This window comes from Stegostoma tigrinum, chromosome 4 (genome assembly GCF_030684315.1).
Source record: "Stegostoma tigrinum isolate sSteTig4 chromosome 4, sSteTig4.hap1, whole genome shotgun sequence".
Classification (NCBI taxonomy): domain Eukaryota; kingdom Metazoa; phylum Chordata; class Chondrichthyes; order Orectolobiformes; family Stegostomatidae; genus Stegostoma; species Stegostoma tigrinum.
This window is the reverse complement of record NC_081357.1, coordinates 93,012,482-93,032,867: the sequence shown is the minus strand read 5'-3', so window position 1 is coordinate 93,032,867 and position 20,386 is coordinate 93,012,482. Positions and strand designations below refer to the sequence as shown.

Below are 20,386 nucleotides of genomic sequence, written 5' to 3'. Positions count from 1 at the left end.
AACTGCACGCTCCAAATCTGCGACCATTGCCATCTATAACCATAACCGTGGACTCCTTTACTGACTAAAACTCTTTTCATCTAAGCCTTGAATGTATTTAACAACCAAAACTTTACTGCCCTCTACAGAAAAAATCCTCCACAGATTCATGACCCCCTAAGAGAAAAAAAATCATCCTCATCTTTCAGTAAACCTGTGTGCTATTGTGCTGTACTGGGATCATGCCTTATTCTGCATATAATTACATTTCTAGGCTAGTGTTGAGCTCAATTTCAGGTAGAAACAGCTTGTATTGCTCTACAACATTACCAGACCGCTGGTTCAATTGCACATAAAAGTATGAGAATAGATTAATTTTCTGCTGTCTGGGTCTGAAATAGTGCATGATAATTAGGATACTATTAAAAATGGAATGGAGAATGATGAAGGAAAAGAGGTGAGCATGGTTTGAAAGCCAATGTAAATTTCCAAAATCCATCGAGTTCAATGTGCTTAAGCAAATAAATAAATTTGTTTGTCAATGAAGATGGTTTAAAATTACTGACTTGCCAACAAATTTAACTAAAATATAATTACAGATATCTCGAGTTTTATACAGCTAACACTGCCATTATGATTTATAATTCAAGAACAGAGATAATTTCTGTGCGTTAATGAAGCACAGATCCATGCCAGATTGCGCTAAGTAACTGGAAACAGGAATGCGATCTGAACTGAATTTAATATTGGAACCGAACAGGTTCAAATAAATTTTGGAGTGAACAGAAAACTAATTTTATTGCCAACCCTTCTTGCTTGCATTATTTTTGACAAAAACACAGCAACAGTCTTGTGACTTGTGTGATCATCAACAGAAGAGAGGAGTATGTAAATTCCTCCTGTAAAAATGGACAGTTTGATAATTGCCTATTAATGTGTTATTTGTGTGCTAAAACAACATACAGTAATTTACAGGTTATACTTTTAGTGTAATTTCTTGCCAATTTTTTCAGCAATCTACTCCATCCAAGCTATTTAGAGAAAGAAAAAAACTACTTATTGAAACTAACCAGTTTCTGCAATTTTCTAGTAGTTATATGTCCAAGGAACTCACTTTCTTGCCACCTTGAGAAAGATCTGCATATTAAAGTGATAATTTTGGGTATTGGCTATCTGATTTACACTGTGAATAACTTACTCCCTGAAGCCCAACCTTGTCCAATGTAGGACCAGTTAAGATTATTAATTACCACTAAACCTCTGGCTCAACTGGCAGTATTTTGTTTGAGTCAAAAGGTTGCAGATTCATATTCCACCCCAGAATTTGGCTGATATTTCACTGTGGAACTGAGGGAGCTCTGTACTGTCAGCGGATGTAATTCTGGTCTCCTTGCCCAAGGAAGGATATACAGGAGGAACTATAGCAAGGTTTGCCAGATTGATTCTTAGGATGGTGCGACTGTTCATTGAGCAGAAATTAAGGAGACTGGGCCTGTATTCTTTACAGTTTAGAAGAACAAGCAACAACTGAATGGAAACCTACAGAATTCTCAAAGATTTCAACATTGTAAATGTAGAAAGTACATTTTCTCTGGTTGTGGTTTCTAGAGTCAGTGGACACAGTGTCAGAATAAAAGGCAAGGCATTTCGGACTGACAGGAGGAGAAAACTTTTCACTTACAGCGTTGTAAATCTTTGGAATTCTCTCTCCAAGATGGCTGTGAAAGTTCAGTCTTTAATTAACTTCAAAACAGGGAGGGACAGATTTCTAGTTACTAATGACATCAAAGGATACAAGGATAATGTGGCAATATGGTGTTGTGTAGACAATCAGCCATGATCTGAGATAATGATGCTTGTTTGAAGGACTGAATAGACTATTCCTGTTCCAATATTTTGTATCGATAATGATACTTCACTGCTCAGGTCTGAGATTCCTGTCATTGCAGACATGAGAGAAACATTAGTACAATGTGGTGAAGAAGATCATGGGTTTACGTAGTAACATTAAGGGTTACAATCAAATGCACATCTTGATGTTACAGTTGTATCTTAAATTGGTGTGTTAGCACAGTATCTGATAGTGGTTTACATCTCATGCCCTTTATCCTGGGTTGGTAGGAGTTATTTTAAATGTTCTGTCAAATAATCCCTGACATGCATGATAACCTGATGAAACATTTGGATCTCAAACTATGCTTGGCCATGTCATTGTGCATCTGAGGCACTTCAATGTTCTATATCTTTCCCTTCCACCTACATGTTCTCTACTTTTTCTATCTCCTGATCTTCCTCTGGTGATCTCACTGCCCTCAGATCCACACCTCTTTCTGGGAAACAATATTATTGTAAGTGTAGCAGGCCACCTCAAAGACTGAAGCCTTGCTTGAGGTTATTGAAGGTTGTCACACAATTCCCTAGATACCAAACCTCAACTTAAAAAGCCTGAAGGCCTGCTCAGTGGTTGCCCTAATGAACACAGAACTTCAGTTACATTGCTTCGGTGCCTCTGCCTTGGCTTGTTGTATAGATGTCAATAGCCATCTCAATGATATCCTTTGTCCTGTGATGTCCATCTACACAATTTCGGGACTGGATTTAAGATCTGTGGTATACTGGGCTGTAGGAAGTTGAATGAGTCAGGACAGCTGCCAGGAATGCAAGTCCATATGTGAGGAAGTTCTTTCAGTGGATGCAGACAAACTAAATACTGAATGACTAGATTCACTTTCTTTTGGACTTGGACTTTTGATGACCACGTGACTTCACTCAATAATTTCTTGCACTGGTGAAATTTTGGAGTGGTTGCAGGACCCATTGCCCCATGTGGCTGCGAGGCTTCATCTGTCAGTAAGTTAATTTATTTTCCAATCCTTGTAACCTACAATATAAAGTATTGCAGCTGTTTTAACTATTGTATTATAGTTACTATGGTAAATATTGCGCCTTCCATGCCATTTGTAAAATTATGTAGGGAAAGGGTGGACAGGCAGACAGTGGATATGTCATCAATGGCACAACATCCTGTTCTATGAAAATAGAAACTGAAAGAACTGCGAATGCTGCAAATCAGGAACAAAAACAAAGTTGCTGGAAAAGATCAGCAGGTCTTGCAGCATCAGTGAAGGAAAAATCATAGTTAACATTTTGGGTCCAGTCACCCTTCTTCAGAACTGGGCGCAGGAACAGGCTGAAACAATGGGCCTGCCTGGACAATCCTGTTTGTCCTTCTTGGGATGAGGTAGAAGGCAGGTGTGGGGCTGGGGGACTGTCAGCTTGGAATCAGAGAGCAGGGGTGGGAGGAGATCACTGATTGAATTGAGATCAGTAACTGTAGTAAATACAACGGTCTGATGCGTCATAGTGGGGTCGTGGTCCAGGGAGGGTAGGAGGTGGTATCGAAGAGTTGGCACTCAGCCTCTGCAATGTAGTGGTTAGTATACCAGACTACAACAGTACCACCCTATCGGTAGGCTTAACATCAAAGTCAGGGTTGGATTTGAGTGCACAGAGTGCAGTCAGTTCAGGGGGAGATAGGTTGGATTTGGTGAGGGGGCAGAGAAATTGAGGCGACTAATATCACATTGACAGTTCTCAACAAAAGAACAGATTGAGTGCAGGTAAAGGCCAGAGGGAGGGGTCCAGATGGAGGCAGAGTGTTGGAGCTGGGCAAAAGGGTCAGATGGGGATGGGGAGTGGATTCTTGTCAATAGAAATGAGCATGGAAGCAAATGCGGTGGAAGAAGAGTTCGGTGTCATGTCGTGCTCAAAATTTGTTAAAATGGGGACGCAGAGGAATAAACATGAGGCCTTTTTCAGCATCGGCGAGCGGAAGGCGAGAAAGGATGGTGAATACCCGACAGGTGGTGGGGTTATTGGGGAAGGGGATGGAGTCAGAGGGAAGGGGAGGACAGGATGGTTCCAGGGGGCCATGGGTATCTGAGTTGTTGCATCTTGTGGGCCATAGTGCCTGAAAGGAAAAGAAAATGTTTCTTGTTAGCACGACGAATGAGCTGGATGGTGAAGTGGAACGTGCAGTGGTGCAGCCCTGAGCCAGTGTGGTGCGACGCTGTTAGAGAGAAAGGTTGAGAATGTGCATGTGACATCACATGGCACTGAGTGTGGATCTCAGGATGCGCTGAGAGCAGCTGTCCATGGAATGTTGAACATCACGGAGATATCTGTGATCTTGGGAGGATTCAAAACATGAGGAATGTAACTTCAGCTGGAATCCGCTTGGGGTACGTCTGAGCCAGAGGCGGTCACTGAGAAATGTGATCTAGCTGTGGAAATGAGTTTTAGCAAATACTTGCTCAAACACCAGGAGTGACAGTGAAATCAAAGTCGATGGACAAAAAAAAAAGCTTGGAACAGACATCCCGTCAGAGAGAGGAGCAGAACTTCAAGGTGGGCATGCCTGGAAGAGATGTGGCAGTGAGTTAAATATAAAATGAAAGGCAAAAGAACTGTGGATGCTGTAAATCAGGAACAAAAATTTGCTGGAAAAGCTCAGCAAGTCTGGCAGCGTCTGTGAAAGAAAAAACAGAGTTACCGTTTTGGGTCCAGTGACCCTACCTCAGAACAGTTCTGAGGAAGGGTCACCGTTCTAAGGAAGGGTCACCAGACCGGAAAGCTTAACTCTGTTCTTTCCTTCACAGCTGCTGCCAGACCTGATGAGCTTTTCCAGCAACTTTGTTTTTGACCCAGTTGTATGAGTCCACTTGACAGCTTTCCAATCTGCAGTTCATCTATGCAGTGTAACAGCACACTCGGTGTGAAGTTCCACACACTGTGTGCAGCCAGAAAAAAAATTAGAGGGAACACTGCCATGATCTTCTGCCCCAAGATTCTATCAGGGACAAAAACAGAAGTTATTGGAAATTGGAGATATCGGACCAGAAAGTGTACCTCATTATATCTGCATTATGTCTACAAAATAGATGCAATGGGATCCACTTTCAGGTTCAACAAGCCCGACCTCATGTAGGTCAGACCATTTTTAAGTCCTCCAGGGTAGTCACATTAAACAATTTTTCTTAGAAGATGCTTTAGGCTCCTTTTGAGAAACTGGGCTACCTCGAGTGGCCCTGCTTCACAAGCAGGATTGCAAAAGTATATTTGGCCATTTGGATATGTATTGTCATATAATATGATTATGATTGTCATGATTATTATGATGAGTCCTTTTCTGAATCCTTGCATCTACATTTTTAAGCACTGAAGATGATTTTCTGCTCCAACCTGATCCTTGAAAACTGGCCTCAAAACCTGAACAGTAGTGCTGGTCTACAATTAGATTTCTTCAACATAATTGGCTACTCACAGATTTTCCAGGTTGTCCATTCTCACCGACTGGTCCAGGAGGTCCCACTGGAACATTACCATAAAGTGGGCATGCACTGGAACACTTTCGTCTCACTAAACTTGCATACAGTGATATTTGTTCAAGAACAAGTCTTTTGCACACCTCTATCACATGACTGGCTGGGAAGATTGGCCCCTAAAATACACAAAAACCTTTAGAAAAGAATGCTACAAATATTCCAACTGCTGCAATATGTTGTATTATTTAATTATCTGTATTAATCTATGAATATGCATGATAATGCTCCACTTGCTCATTAATCTGTGAAAAATATTAATTACAACTTCTTACAAATTTTAAAAAATGTTTGCAATGTCATTGCAAGACAATTGTTGTATACCTGAATAACAAAGGTTCTTCTATCAATCTCTTTCAGAAAATATTTACTAGGCAGCTAATCCTGCTGCTGTCATCTAATTTATTATTAGGAAATAACTTCCTTAATGTATAACATATTGTCAAACCTCACGTTTACTGGCTACTTAAAATATAATTGCTCCTGTTTGCAAGATCAAGTCACTAACAAGAATACTGATTTTTAAAATCTAACTTCATTATTAGAAAGTAACATTTAATCTTTTAGCTTATTAACACAACTTTCTAAATATGTCATTTGTACAAAAGTGAGAAAACTATTGTGAGAAAACTTAGAAGCAGGGCACAGCATTGAAACTATGCCAAGGCAGAGGGGTCTGGGTATTTCTGTCAAATGATTAAAACGTTCTCACAACAAAAAGTAGACAAATGAATGCTTGTCTATGGAAAAATGAGTTGTGACAGAATGGAATGTAAGCATCTTTCTCTACTAGGTAAGGAACGGTGGCGCATATAAACATTCAGATACAAAGATCATCATACAGCCACATAAATTATTCCTGGTTAGTTAAGAAAAGTGTCTTCACACACTGACCTGAAGAAGACTGGAGTGAGGGCAGAATTATTTGGATAATAGCCAGCATAAATTATGCCTTGAATTTGCCTTCTTTGCAGTGGGAAGACCATACATAGATGAGAGCAATACAAGAGACAAGGGAGAGGGAGGGGAGAGAAGGGAGAGAGAAAGAGACAGGGAGGAAGGGAGAAAGAGAGACAGTTTGAAGACCAAAAGATCAAAGCTGTGAGAAAAACTGCTTTCTACATTCTGCCACCTAGATATTTCACGCTAAAACAGATCACCACAAGTTTGTTGACATTGTTTATTTGAGAACTTAACAAGCTTGCCTTGAATTTGTCTCAATAAGTTGATGCACAGTTTGCTGCCAAGTCTATTCCTGTCTCAATTTGTGCCAAAAGTACCAAAATCTTACTTTGTGTCAGTTTATATTTCTATGCCGTTGATTTATTCTTACATTAGTGGTCATATGACAGAATATTTTTAGATCCAAATATACCAAAAATTAGATTTACAACATGGATGCACATAGTTTTGCATGTCACTGTTTATTTCACTTACTGGAGGTCCAGCAGCTCCAGGCAATCCAGCCAGGCCTGCATCACCAGTTATACCCTGTTCTCCAACTGGGCCCCGATTACCGGGTTTGCCAGGAGGCCCTCGTTCACCTGGGAGACCCTCTGGCCCAGAATCCCCTTCATCACCAGGCTAGAAAATAATGTAAAAAGTTTTTGAAGGAAAATACGAACATAAAGTAGTAATGAGTTGTATATGTACTGCATATTTAAAGTAGCAATTGTCCCAAGGAAGAATCAAACAAACTAGATGATGACTCAGAAAAGGAGATAGTGTGGAGGCGGGGTGGAGGGCTGGTGGGGTAGAGCAGGGAGAAAGGTTTGGTCAAAAGCTGGGTATTCATGAGAGGGAAGAAGTGAAGGGACGTGGAAAGGAATTCCAGTGCCCGGGATCTAGACAACTGAAAACATGTCTGGTTATAGGGTGAAAGGAGGGGAAGACAACTCTGCTTCCCAAGAAACAGAGTAATGAGCACAAGCATCACCTATTTAATAATGCATTTTCTTTTTTGAGTTTTAATAATAGGAAACTTGCCCGCATAACACCTCAAATTTCAATTTAATTTGATTATTACTGCATATACATTCAAAAGAATGCCAAAATTTAATTTCAACGTCAATGCTTTCAGCTTCAACACATTCAGTTTTCACAATTGTTTGAATTTTTGTAAAATACTGTACAGTGCGCAGTGAGCTGACAATATCTCTATCATACAGCAACTGGCTGGGCGGCACAATCTTCATGCTGTATCAATTACACTCTAGCTGGGCTTCAGCCTTCTGCTGATTTCCTGCACAAGCCAGCCAGTCATTAACACCCGGTTTCTGCCTGGGACAGAGGCAAGGCCCTGTGCACAACCATGCACTCTGGGTGATGCAGGTTATCCAGGCATTAAAGGGAATATAGGTAGCATTGGCAAGGAGCAAGTGAAGCTGGTCAGATCAGCACAGTGTAGGCATTCAGGATGGCTGTTCTGCCTATGGCTGGTGTCTGCTACTAGGTCATGGTACAGGCTCTGTAGCAGCCAGTTACCAAATCAAATAAACCCTCAGAATCAGTTATGGAGCATCTTGCCACTTGCAGCAACCACTCCAAGTCCTGTCTGAATGTTTCAGTCTTTATAAGGCATCTTTAAGGCAGCTTCCTTTGTGGTTTGTTGATTTAGATGCCATTCAGGTAGCAGTTGCTATGTCCAGTGTGGTTGAAGTGAGGAGAGAGGAAGGCAGTGGGCTGTGCTTTGTCTAGTGCAAGAACATCAAGTGTGTTTTATAGATGTATTTTTATAGCAACTTTTCTTTTATTGAGCATGTTTAACACCATTTCTAAATTGTTGTTTCACAAAGATTCCAGGACATATTTGCTAACATTTTCCTCCAATGAAGTAATTAAGTTATAAAAATTCAAACCTTTAAAACATGTGAGAATGCAAACTAGTTACAAGCATTTAGGAAGTAAAAAAAAAATCACATTGCAACTATAAATAGTGATGCTTTAACATATCTCAAGCACTTACAAACCAATTAACCAGTATGAGTGACAAATTCAATAATCCCATTGTGTGGGTTGGACCTATTTCAGAAAATATCTGAATGCAAACAAAGTAAGTCTGTTACATTAATCGTGCATTCTATAATTCAATGTTATGTCAACTTGTTGATATGCATTAACTGTGCATCAGTATATAATATTCACAGATGAAACAGCATCCAAAGCATCAAATATGCTTAAATAATCACAAAGCACCATCTGACACTTCCATAGAGCATGAAACATTCACTGTACTTGGAAGTGTTGTAGCTTGAGCATCAGTATTCAACATATTCACTTGAACTAAGCAGGCCAGGTGAAAATAAGGGAAAGAAGCAACAAATTATACTGAGAAGGATACACAGAATTAAGAAACAAACCTAGGTGAGAAAGGGGTAGCACTGAGGTTGATTTGGAACCTGGAACACTGCGTCCTTAATGAACAGTGCGTACAACATTTATTTGGACTGTTTTTAAGTGGTGATTAGTGCACCATTAATTGAACTCTCATTTTCTTTCATACCAACCAAAGGGTAGCTAAATATTTATGAAGACTCCAAAATGCCTGCTATTTACCTTGACTGGAATTTTCCTCTTAATCTGAGATTACGGAGTTACGACAATCACAACTCTGCAAACCTGGCCCATAAATTGGATAATAAAGTGTGAAGCTGGATGAACACAGCAGGCCAAGCAGCATCTCAGGAGCACAAAAGCTGACGTTTCGGGCCTAGACCCTTCTTCAGTGAGGGGGATGGGGTGAGGGTTTTGGAATAAATAGGAGAGAGGGGAAGGCGGACCAAAGATGGAGAGAAAAGAAGATAGGTGGAGAGGAGAGTATAGGTGGGGAGGTAGGGAGGGGATAGGTCAGTCCAGGGAAGACGGACAGGTCAAGGAGGTTAGTAGGTAGGAAATGGAGGTGCGGCTTGGGGTGGGAGGAAGGGATGGGTGAGAGGAAGAACAGGTTAGGGATGCAGAGACAGGCTGGGCTGGTTTTGGGATGCGGTGGGGGAAGGGGAGATTTTGAAGCTGGTGAAGTCCACATTGATACCATTGGGCTGCAGGGTTCCCAAACGGAATATGTGTTGCTGTTCCTGCAACCTTCGGGTGGCATCATTGTGGCACTGCAGGAGGCCCATGATGGACATGTCATTTAAAGAATGGGAGGGGGAGTTGAAATGGTTCGCGACTGGGAGGTGCAGTTGTTTATTGCGAACCAAGCGGAGGTGTTCTGCAAAGCGGTCCCCAAGCCTCCGCTTGGTTTGCCCAATGTACAGGAAGCCACACCGGGTACAATGGATACAGTAAATTGGAACTTTTATTCAGGATTGACGGTGCACTGGATGCCGGGTTTGGTGTAAGCAGGGAGACTGCCACCAAGCGGACTGGCCAGAATACCTGCCTTGGTATTCAAGCACCTTGTAGAAGTTCTTTATACAAAAAATATTAAGCATAAAATAACTCTCCAGCCCTCACAACCCTTCACCGCACTCTTTCACACACTCCTCATGTCCCATCCATATCAACTCATGCCACCTCTGTCTACTTATAAACCCCTCATATTTTTCACGCAAACTTTTCTCCACATGGCTCTTTATAACTCCCAAACCAACCTGGGTGTTAACTCATCCCAACCTTTGCTCCCACTCACCATTCTTTGTCCTTTCACCTTTGCCAATTCACCTAGAATGTCCATGGTTAGAACTGAGGGTACATTTTCAGTATTTAAGTAAAGAACACTTCAAACATTTATTTAAAAGATTTAAAGGGCAGGAATTTTAAATGCTTTGAGTGCTTTTTATAATTCCTTTGACCATTCCTCTTGATACTTTCAGCAGTTGCTAATGATACTTAGTTTTGGCAGTTCCTTCTGATATTTTTGACCATTCTTCTTACCAGTTCCAATGAGGTTCACTCTTCCCTAAAGAGTTTATGCACTCTTTATACATATTCATGTCAATTTTTAACAATCCCAGAGGGCACTCAACCTTCCATAAAAATGTCCATAAATTGTAGCCTAAGGGGTACATTACTCTTCCAAATAGGTACCCTGGCTAACCTAGCAAATCCACAAAGTTCAGATCCTTTCTTAGCAAATCTAATCTGTATGCACCACATTTTATACACCTGGGTCACCAAAATCAGACATGATATAAATAGCTGTTGGTTTGTATAGGCAGCTGCCCCTATGAAAAAAATGCTCATGGGGAAATATGACCCTGACTTTACAAAAATGGTAGGTGCTTTGAACAAGAGCAGGACTTCTGATTATTGGCCTCCTCTACTATCTTCACCAATAGAGGCCCTCTGCAGTTCCAAAAATCCAGGTCCCACTGTTTGAATTATACTTCATTATCCAGCACTTGTTATTTGTGACAGCATCCTCTTGTGGCTATTTGCAAACATATGTACATAAATTCAAGCCACTATAAGTTCACTTTTTTAGTTAGGTAGTAGACTCCATGTGCTGTATATTATCTTGTTTCTGTTCTGCAAAGATGTCACACTCTGGGAATGAGGTTAGTCTGATTCATTACCCAAAAATTTGGGACAGTAAACCAGCAGAGGAACCTGTGAGTTTCATTTTGCTGAGAAATAGTTTAAAATTCTAGTCTTAGTGTAAGGCTGCTCACTCGGGTGGACCGATCTTCAAAGGGTGACTGCTCCAAATCGCAATTGGGAGACCATTCATGACGGAAAGTCATACATGTGTGAATGGCAAGAGACGTTTTCTCATTTGTAACAATATCCAAAAAATCCTGGTAATCCAGCTGTTAACTGAGCAACAAGGAAAAAGAAAAGGGTGATCTTTGCGACTAAAGCAGGCCCAGGAGTATTTGAAGTACTTAAGAACTTGCTCACTCTGCTAACCCAAAAGATATGCCGTTGTTAGAAGGGCTCTGCGGAAGGGACAATAGACTTGAAACGTTAACTCTGATTTCTCTCCTTGAATGCTGCCAGACCTGCTGAGCTTTACCAGCAATTTCTTTTTTTGTTTCTGATTTCTAGCATCTGCAGTTCTTTTAGTTTTTATTCAGGTTGTATGAAATACTGGGAGGTAGATAATACTTAAGTTGAAAAACGTAAGTTATTAGGTTGAGTTGGAGTTAGGGAGAAAGTAATGAAGTGTAAAATCAGGGACACATTGTGGGTTTATGTATGTATGGACCATAGTTAATAAGACCGAGAAGTTACAGACACAGACTGCCTCGTTGGATTATGATGATGGTGATGATAATTAAGGACACTTTGTGTGTTGAATGTTTCTAGTTACATGGTGTTCAGAGGAGACTGGTAAGGAAATAAAGGAGGAGGGATGTCATTTTTGATTAAGGAAACTGTTTCAGTCATGGAAAAGGATGATGTTTCTGACGATTCAAACGACAGAACTGATTTTGCCACAGCAAAGGAATAAGAAGGGTGAAGTGCATTGCTCAATGTAATATATGGACCACCAACTAGGGGGAAGGATATAGAGGAACAAATTAGCAAGGAAATTACAGAAAGATGCAAATGTCACTTATAGTAATAATGAGTGACTTTAACTACCCATATGTTGACTAGCAAAGTTGCTCAAGAGACAGCAAAAGACAAACTTCCCTAGACTATATTCAGGTGAATTTCTTGCAGCTGTATGTGCCCAACAAAAAAGAAGGCACAGCCAGATGCTTGCAAACCAGGACAGCCAAATAGATCAAATGACAGTGGGGAAACACTTAGGGGGCAGTGATCATTATACTGTCATGTTTAGGATAATGGTAGAAAATGACATTGGTCAATCCATTGTAAGAATATTGAATCAACTTCTGGACTGCAGACTTTTATGGGGCAAGAACAGAGTTGGGCTCAATAAACTGGAACAAAGGGTTGGACAGAAAATAGTATGTGAACAATGGGCACAGACAAGGTAAAATTATTGCAAAGGGAAAGCTCGGGGAAACAGATTCAGACCTCCTGGATGACAAAGAGGTAGAAAATATTAAAGAATAAAAAAGTATGCTTATGACTGGTGTATATAGTAAAGAGAGTTAAAAACCAAAGCTGAATTACGGAAGGTTCAGGAGGCAAAAAGGTATAATGAGAAAAATCACCTAACATACAAAGAAATTCCAAAATTTTCTATCAGAACATCAACAGCAAAAGGGTGGTAAAAGAAGAGAAGAAGAAATTATTGACCAAAAAGAGGATTTACATTTAGAGGCAAGAGGAATAGTTGAAACTGTAAATGAATATTTTGCATTTGTCTTTACCTAGGAGGCACATACCATGGTGACAGAGGAGAAAACTCAGTCATTAGAAAGTGGATAAACAGTCAGTACTTAAGAGTAATAAAGCACTGAGACCAGATGAAATGCATCCAAGGATGTTTATTGAAAGAAGTGAGATTGGAAATAACAGAGACATTAGCAATTGTATTTCAATCTTCCATGGATTTGGGGTGCGTGCTAGAGGACTAGAGAAATGCAAACAGTATATCCTTCTTCAGAAGAGGTCGTAAAGGTTGGCCCAATAATTACAAACCAGTCAGTCACTTTATTTCCAGAGGAGGGAAAACTGCTAGAAACAATTATTCAGGATACAATTAATAGTCATATACAAAATGTACGTTGATCTGGAAATGTCAGCATGGATTTCTTCAGGGAAAATTGTCTCTAACTAACTTACTTAAATGTGTGAAGAGGTTAAAGAAAGGATTTATGAAGGTAAGGCTGATGATGTGGTGTACATGAACTTCATAAGGCATTCAATTCAGTGCCACACAACATGCCTGAGAACAAAGTTATAGGTCATAGAATAAAAGGGAAAATAGCAACATGGATATAAAATTGGCTGAGATATAGGAAACAGAGAGTAAAGGGTAGGAAGAAGGTTTGTAGTACAGTTCCCTGGGGGTCTATACTAGGATGTTTGCTTTTTTTTAAAGATTTCCTATAGTGTGGAAACAGTCCCTTCAGCCCAACAAGTCCACACAGCCCCTTGAAGCATCCCAAACAGACCCATCCCCCTATAACCCACATACCCCTGAAAACTACAGGCAATTTAGCATGGCCAATCTACCTAACCTGCACATGTTTGGACTGTGCGAGGAAACCGGAGCACCCGAAGGAAACCCATGCAGACGTGGGGAGAATGTGCAAACTCCACACAGACAGTCGCCCGAGGCGGGAATCGAACCTGGGTCCCTGGCGCTGTGAGGCTGCAGTGCTAACCACTGAGCCACTGTGCCGCCCTTTATCTAATAAAAATAAGAAGATGCCAGAGCATGGCAACACTATGCGTGCCATGCCCAGCAGATTATCTCCTCACATCTGTTGTAACCATTCCACACTTTTAAATCTCAATTTTAAGTCTCTCAGAATTAATAATAATGTGATCTTAAATCTACTTTCAGGTCTGGCGTTCTTTCGACCTTCAAAAACAACCAATCTCCCCAAGGTCAACTGGATCTGACTTGACAGAGACCAGGATCTGCCAGGGCACCCGACTGTCTGAACAAACAGGGCCCAACCTCTAACACTGGAACTGTGACTGTGACAACAGAGTGACCAGCCACTTACAGGCTTTTTAAAGGCCTGACCAGAATACTGATCGGTGACCCAATTCTATGGCCCTATCCAATCTCAGGGACTCCCAACATCGAGGCCGGACCAGCGACAGAACAAGAGCCTCTGGTGCGTTCGAGGCCGCAACCACATACGTTCTGGAGTGGCAGATTACCCATAATGATATCCGGGCCCAATCAGAAGCAGCCACTTACTCAGGAAAGATGGGAGACGTGCTGGCCTGCAGGTCAGACTGATACAATGTGGTTTCAAGTCCCCACTCTGCAGCATACTCCTGGAAAATGTACAAGTTATTGAAAACAAGCTGGATAAACTTAAAGCTACACTCATGAAACAAAGGGAATTGAGAGACTGCTGTGTGCTCTGTTTTACAGAGACCATGGCTCACTCATCCTTCACCTGGCTGTGCTTTACAGCCTGAGGATTTAAGGTTCTTGAGTAGATTTGTAGCTTGGGTTGTGGATGCTGTGGTTGGTTCGCTCACTCGCTGAGCTGGTTTGTTAGTTCGCAGATGTTTCTACGAAGTTCCAGGGAGGTCTAAATCTGTTTCTCCTAGCCTTCCCTTTGCAAGGTATTTACCTTGACTATGCCAAAACTATCTCCTCTTTGAAGGTAGACCATTGTTCAGATACCATTTTCTGTCCAGCCCTTTGTTCTATGAAAAAAAACAGGAAAAGAGGTAACCAATTCCAACAGACTCCAGAGTGTAAATACCAGGCAGGAAAATACAGTAGCGATTCATCAGAGGCTGCACTGATGATGTTACCCAGCAGGGTAATGAAATGTCTGTGAGCCAACCACAACAACCTGAGGGTTTCTCAATTCACTGTACGAACTGCCCAGTGTCCTCGGGCAAGATGAGGGGTGGAGGGGTCTGCCTCCAATCAACGCTCTTGATGCTCAGACAAAGTGACCCTGGTGAGTTGCTGCTTCCCAGATCTCGAATATCTAACAAAGTGCTATCCCATCTATCTGGTGTAGGAGTTCACTTCTGCTATCCTGACAATAGATTACATCCCACCATTTGCAGGGAAAAGTGCACTTGATGAAATATACATCTCCACAACCACAGTTTTTATACGGAATACCCAATGTCTCATTCATCATTGTTGGTGACTTCAACCAGGCCAACCTCAGAGTGTGATACCATCAACACATCTCTTGTCCTACCAGAGGCCCAAACTCCCTTCGTCAATGCTACACAACCATCAAACATGCTTATCACTTGGTTCCCCCACCCACAATTTGGAAAATCAGTTCATAAGGCTGTGCACCTTCTCCCAGCCTATAAGCAGAAATTAAAGAGTGAGGATCCAGTACAGACAGTCATACAGCACTGCTCTAACGTAATAGATGAGCTTCTACATGACTGCTTGGAGTCAGTGTACTGGTCCATATTCAAGAACTCAGTGGCCAACCTAAATGAGTATGCCACTACCATCACAGACTTTATCGGTAAGTCTGTAGAGGCGTATGGGCCAAAGAAGTTAATTTGAGTGTTCACCAACCAGAAGCCACGGATGAACTTGAAGATCCACTGCCTACTGAAGTCCAGGTCTGAGACTTTCAAGTTGGGTGACCTCAACCTATACAGGAACTATAGGCACGACCTTTGTAAGGCTATAGGGACACCAAGAGACAATACCAGACTAGAGTCCCAGGCTAACCACATGAACCTTCGTCAACTGTGGCAAGACTGACATGATATAATGGGCTACAAAACCAAGTTGAGTGGAATCGTGGTGACGATTCATCCCTCTCCAGTGTGCTCAATGCATTCTACGCTTGTCTGAACATGTCAATGAAATGAAGTCACTGGCCCCAACAGCCTCAGGTGCAACTTTACCCAAAGTCACTGCCACAGGTGTTAGGTTAGTCTTCTTGACAGTGAACCATGGAAAGCGACTAGCCTAGATGGAGTCCCCCTGGTCATGCACTCAGATCCTGCTGGACCAGCCAGTGGCAGTATTCCAGATATCTTTAACCTCTTCTTGTTCTGATTCAAGGTTCCCACCTGTTTCAAGATGGCCACTATCATCCCGATGAAAAAGAAAAATCAGGCGTGTCTTAATTACACCGATCTGGTGGCTCTGCCATCCCTCATTATCAAGTGCTTTGAGACGTTAATAATGGCACATATCAACACTATAATTCCAACCAAACACATCTCTAAACTCCGAGACCCAAAGTTCTAATCCCCAGTGTGCAACTGGATCCTTGACGTCCCTGACCCACAGACCGCAATCAATAAGGACGGGCAACAACACCTCCTCCACGATAATTCTCAACACCAGGCTGTGAACTCAGCCCCTTACTATACTCCTTAATGACTCACAACTGTGTGGCCATATTCCGCTCTAACTCCATTTGGTGGAGCCATGATGACACCAGCAGAGTGGGTCAGATCTTAAATAATGATGAGGCAGAGTATAGGAATGAGATAGAGAGCTTAATGGCATGGCGTAAAGACAGCGATCTCTCCCTCAAAGTCAATGTAAAACAAAGGAGCTTGTTATCGATTTCGGGAAGTGGAGTGGAGGGCACTATATCAGTGGTGCTCAGTGGAAATGGTTGAAAGCTTCCATTTCTTTGGAGCAAAGATCACCAACAATCTGTGCTGGTCCATCCATGTTGATGTTATGGTTAAGAAAGCACACCAACATCTCTACTTCCTCAGAAGGCTAAGGAAATTCAGCATGTCCACAATCACTTAGCAAATTTTACAGATGCACCATAGAAAGCATCCTATCCAGATACATCACAGCTTGGTATCACGATTGCTCTGCCCAAGACTGCAAGAAAATGCAGAGTTGTGAATGCAGACCAGTCCATCACATAAACTAGCCTTCTTTCCACTGACTATGTCGATACTTTCCGCTGCCTTAAAAAGCAGCCAATATCATCAAAGAGTTCCCCCACCAGTTATACTTTGTTCTACCCTCTTTCATTGGGCAGAAGATACAAAAGTTTGAAAATAGTACCAACAAATTCAAGAGAATTCTTCCCTGTTGTTATCAGATTTTTGAATGGACCTGTCATATATTGGAGTTGATCTTTCTCTGCACTCTCTCTGTAGCTATAACACTATAATCTGCATTCTGTCCGATAACTTGGATGTACTTATATATGGTTTGATTTGCCTGGATAACATACAAAACAATACTTTTCATTGTATCTTAGTATGTGGCAATAATCAAATCAAATCAAATAAATGATCTAGATCTTGAAGTATAGAGGACAATTTCAAAGTTTGTTGATAAGTTGTTAATGGTTAAGGAAAATCCCAAAGCCTTTTATTCATTTATAAAGAGCGAGTGAGTAACTAGAGAAAGGATTGGCCCACTTACAGACAAAGAAGGAAAGTTATGTCTCGAATCAGAGAAAATAAGTGACATTCTTAACGAGTACTTTGCATTGGTATTCACCAAGGAGAAGGACATGATGGATGTTGAAGTGAGGGATAGATGTTGGATTACTTTAGGTCAAGTTGGCATAAGGAGGGGCGAAGTGTTGGGTATCCTAAAAGGCATCAGGGTGGACAAGTCCCCAGGTCCGGATGGGATCTATCCCAGGTTGTTGAGGAAAGTGAGACAGGAAATAGCTGGGGCCTTAACAGATATCTTTGCAACATCCTTAAACGTGGGTGAGGTCCCGGAGGACTGGAGAATTGCTAATATTGTCCCCTTGTTTAAGGGGGGTTGCAGGGATATTCCAGGTAATTATCGACCAGTGAGCCTGATGTCAGTGGTAGGGAAGCTGCTGGAGAAGATACTGAGGGATAGGATCTATTCCCAATTGGAAGAAAATGGGCTTATCAGTGATAAACATGGCTTTGTGCAGGGAAGGCCATGTCTTACAAACTTAATAGAATTGTTTGAAGACGTGACAAAGTTGATTGATGAGGGAAAGGCTGTAGATGTCATATACATGGACTTCAGTAAGGCGTTTGATAAGGTTCCCCTTGGCAGGCTGATGGAGAAAGTGAAGTCGCATGGGGTCCAGAGTGTGCTCGCTAGATGGATTAAAAAAAAACTGGCTAGGCAACAGGAGACAGACAGTAATTATGGAAGGGGGTTTCTCAAATTGGAGACCTGTGACCAGTGGTGTTCCACAGGGATCTGTGCTGGGACCACTGTTGTTTGTGATATACGTAAATGATCTGGAGGAAGGTTTGGATGGTCTGATTAGCAAGTTTGCAGATGACACTAAGATTGGTGGAGTAGCAGATAGTGAAGGGGACTGTCAAAGATTACAGCAGAATATAGATAGATTGGAGAGTTGGGCAGATAAATGGCATGTGGAATTCAATCCAGGCAAATGCAAGGTGATGCATTTTGGAAGATCTAATTCAAGAACGAACTATACAGTAAATGGAAAAGTCCTGGGGAAAATTGATGTACAGAGAGATCTGTAGGTGACCTGAAGGTGGCATAGACTGGTCAAAAAGGTATACGGCATGCTTTCCTTTATCGGATGGGGTATTGAGTACAAGAGTTGGCAGGTCATGTTGCAGTTGTATAAGACTTTGGTTCGGCCACATTTAGAGTACTGCGTACAGTTCTGGTCGCCACATTACCAAAAGGATGTGGATGCTTTGGAGAAGGTGCAGAGGAGGTTCACCAGGATGTTCCCTGGTATGGAGGGTTCTAGCTATGAAGAAAGGTTGAGTAGATTAAGATTATTTTCATTAGAAAGGTGGAGATTGACGGGGACCTGATTGACGTCAACAAAATCATGAGGGGTATTGACAAGGTGGATAGGAAGCTTTTTCTCAGAGTGGGGGACTCAATTATTCGGGGTCATGAGTTTAAAGTGAGAGGAGGAAAGTTTATGGGAGATATGCATGGAAAGTTCTTTATGCAGAGCATGGTGGGTGCCTGGAGCGCGTTGCCAGCGGAGGTGGTAGATGCAGACACGATACTATGTTTTAAGGTGTATCTGGACAGGTGCATGGATGGGCAGGGAGCAAAGGGATACAGACCGTTAGAAAATAGATGACAGGTTTAGACAGAGGATCTCGATCGGCGCAGGCTTGTACGGCCGAAGGGCCTGTTCCTGTGCTGTAATTTTCTTTGTTCTTTGATAAACACATTTGGGAATTGTAAACTGTGAGGAGAACCATGTAAAACTTCAAAAGGACATTGTAACATAGGTGGAGTGGATGGATAGGTGGCAAATAAAATTCAATGCTAAGAAGTAGGAGGTGGTGATGTACTTTGGTGAAAAACAACACGGGGAGAGAGTATTAAGGGTACTATTCTAACGACTGTAAAGCAGATGAGAGGCATGGGTATATACATACAGAAGTCTTTAAAAGTGGCATGACAGGTAGAAAGAGCTGTTAATAATACATACAGTATTCTGGGCTTTATAAATTGGGACAGAATAGAAGAGCAGGGAGATTATGAGCTTAAACAAGACACTAGTTAGACCTCAAGATAATAAAGTGTGAAGCTGGATGAACACAGCAGACCAAGCAGCATCTCAGGAGCACAAAAGCTGACATTTCGGGCTTAGACCCTTCATCAGAGAGGGTCCTCTCTGATGAAAGGTCTAGGCCCGAAACGTCAGCTTTTGTGCTCCTGAGATGCTGCTTGGCCTGCTGTGTTCATCCAGCTTCACACTTTATTGTCTTGGATTCTCCAGCATCTGCAGTTCCCATTACCACTAGTTAGACCTCAGCTGCAATACCGTGTACAGTTCAGGGATCCACATTATAAGAAGGATGTGAATGCATTGGTGAGGTATAGGAGATGTTTATGAGAATGATTCCAAGGATACGACATTTTAGTTATTTTAAAAAATTGGAGCAGATCAGACAGATTTTCTTGGAGAGGAGAAGGCTAACAGATTTGAGAGAAGTTTTAAAATTCATAAAAGGTGTGCACAGAGTGGATAGACAGATATTATTCCTACTCAGAAATGGATCAAGAATCAGACAGCACAGTTTAAAACAGTTTTGCAGAAGATGCAGATGAAAGGTGAGAAAAGATATTCAACCAAAACTTGCAGTTCGCATATGGGAATGCACTGCCTAGAAGTAAAGTTGGGGGAAGACTTTGTGTCTAGTGATCATAATTCTATTAGTTTCAAAATGGCAATGAAAAAAGATAATCCTTTCATAAAAGTTAAAGCTTTTAATTTGAGTAAGGCAAATTTTAATGGTATGAAATAAGAACTTTCAAAAGTTGACTGGAGTAGACTGTTTGCAAATAAACAGACGACTGACGAGTCGGGGGCTTTCAAGAGTGTGATGACTTCAGAGGCATTCTATTCCTGTTAGAGCGAAGGGTAAGGCTGGTAAGATAAAGGAACAATGGATGAATAAAGATATTGAGGTTTTGTTCAGAGTAAGAATTATTTCAGATACAGACAACTTGGTTCAATTAAATCTCTTAAATCAAATACAGAGTGTAGAGGCATTCTTCAGAAAGAAATCAGAAAGGCAAAGAGGGGCTATGAGATATTATTGGCAGATAAGGT

General features: G+C 41.5%; 1 protein-coding gene across 3 annotated transcripts in view; it reads right to left on the bottom strand.

Annotated features, from left to right (window-relative positions):
* The window catches only part of zmp:0000000760 (collagen alpha-1(IX) chain), a 105,868-nt gene that overhangs the window by 16,423 nt on the left and 69,059 nt on the right, over window positions 1–20,386 (bottom strand). For all 3 annotated transcript variants that reach the window (XM_048531397.2, XM_048531396.2, XM_048531398.2), the window contains 2 exons: window positions 6,798–6,944; window positions 5,303–5,479 (listed from right to left, as the gene is read on the bottom strand). In XM_048531397.2, coding sequence (XP_048387354.2) covers window positions 5,303–5,479; window positions 6,798–6,944 — 324 coding nt within the window. The remainder of the gene's footprint in view (window positions 1–5,302; window positions 5,480–6,797; window positions 6,945–20,386) is intronic.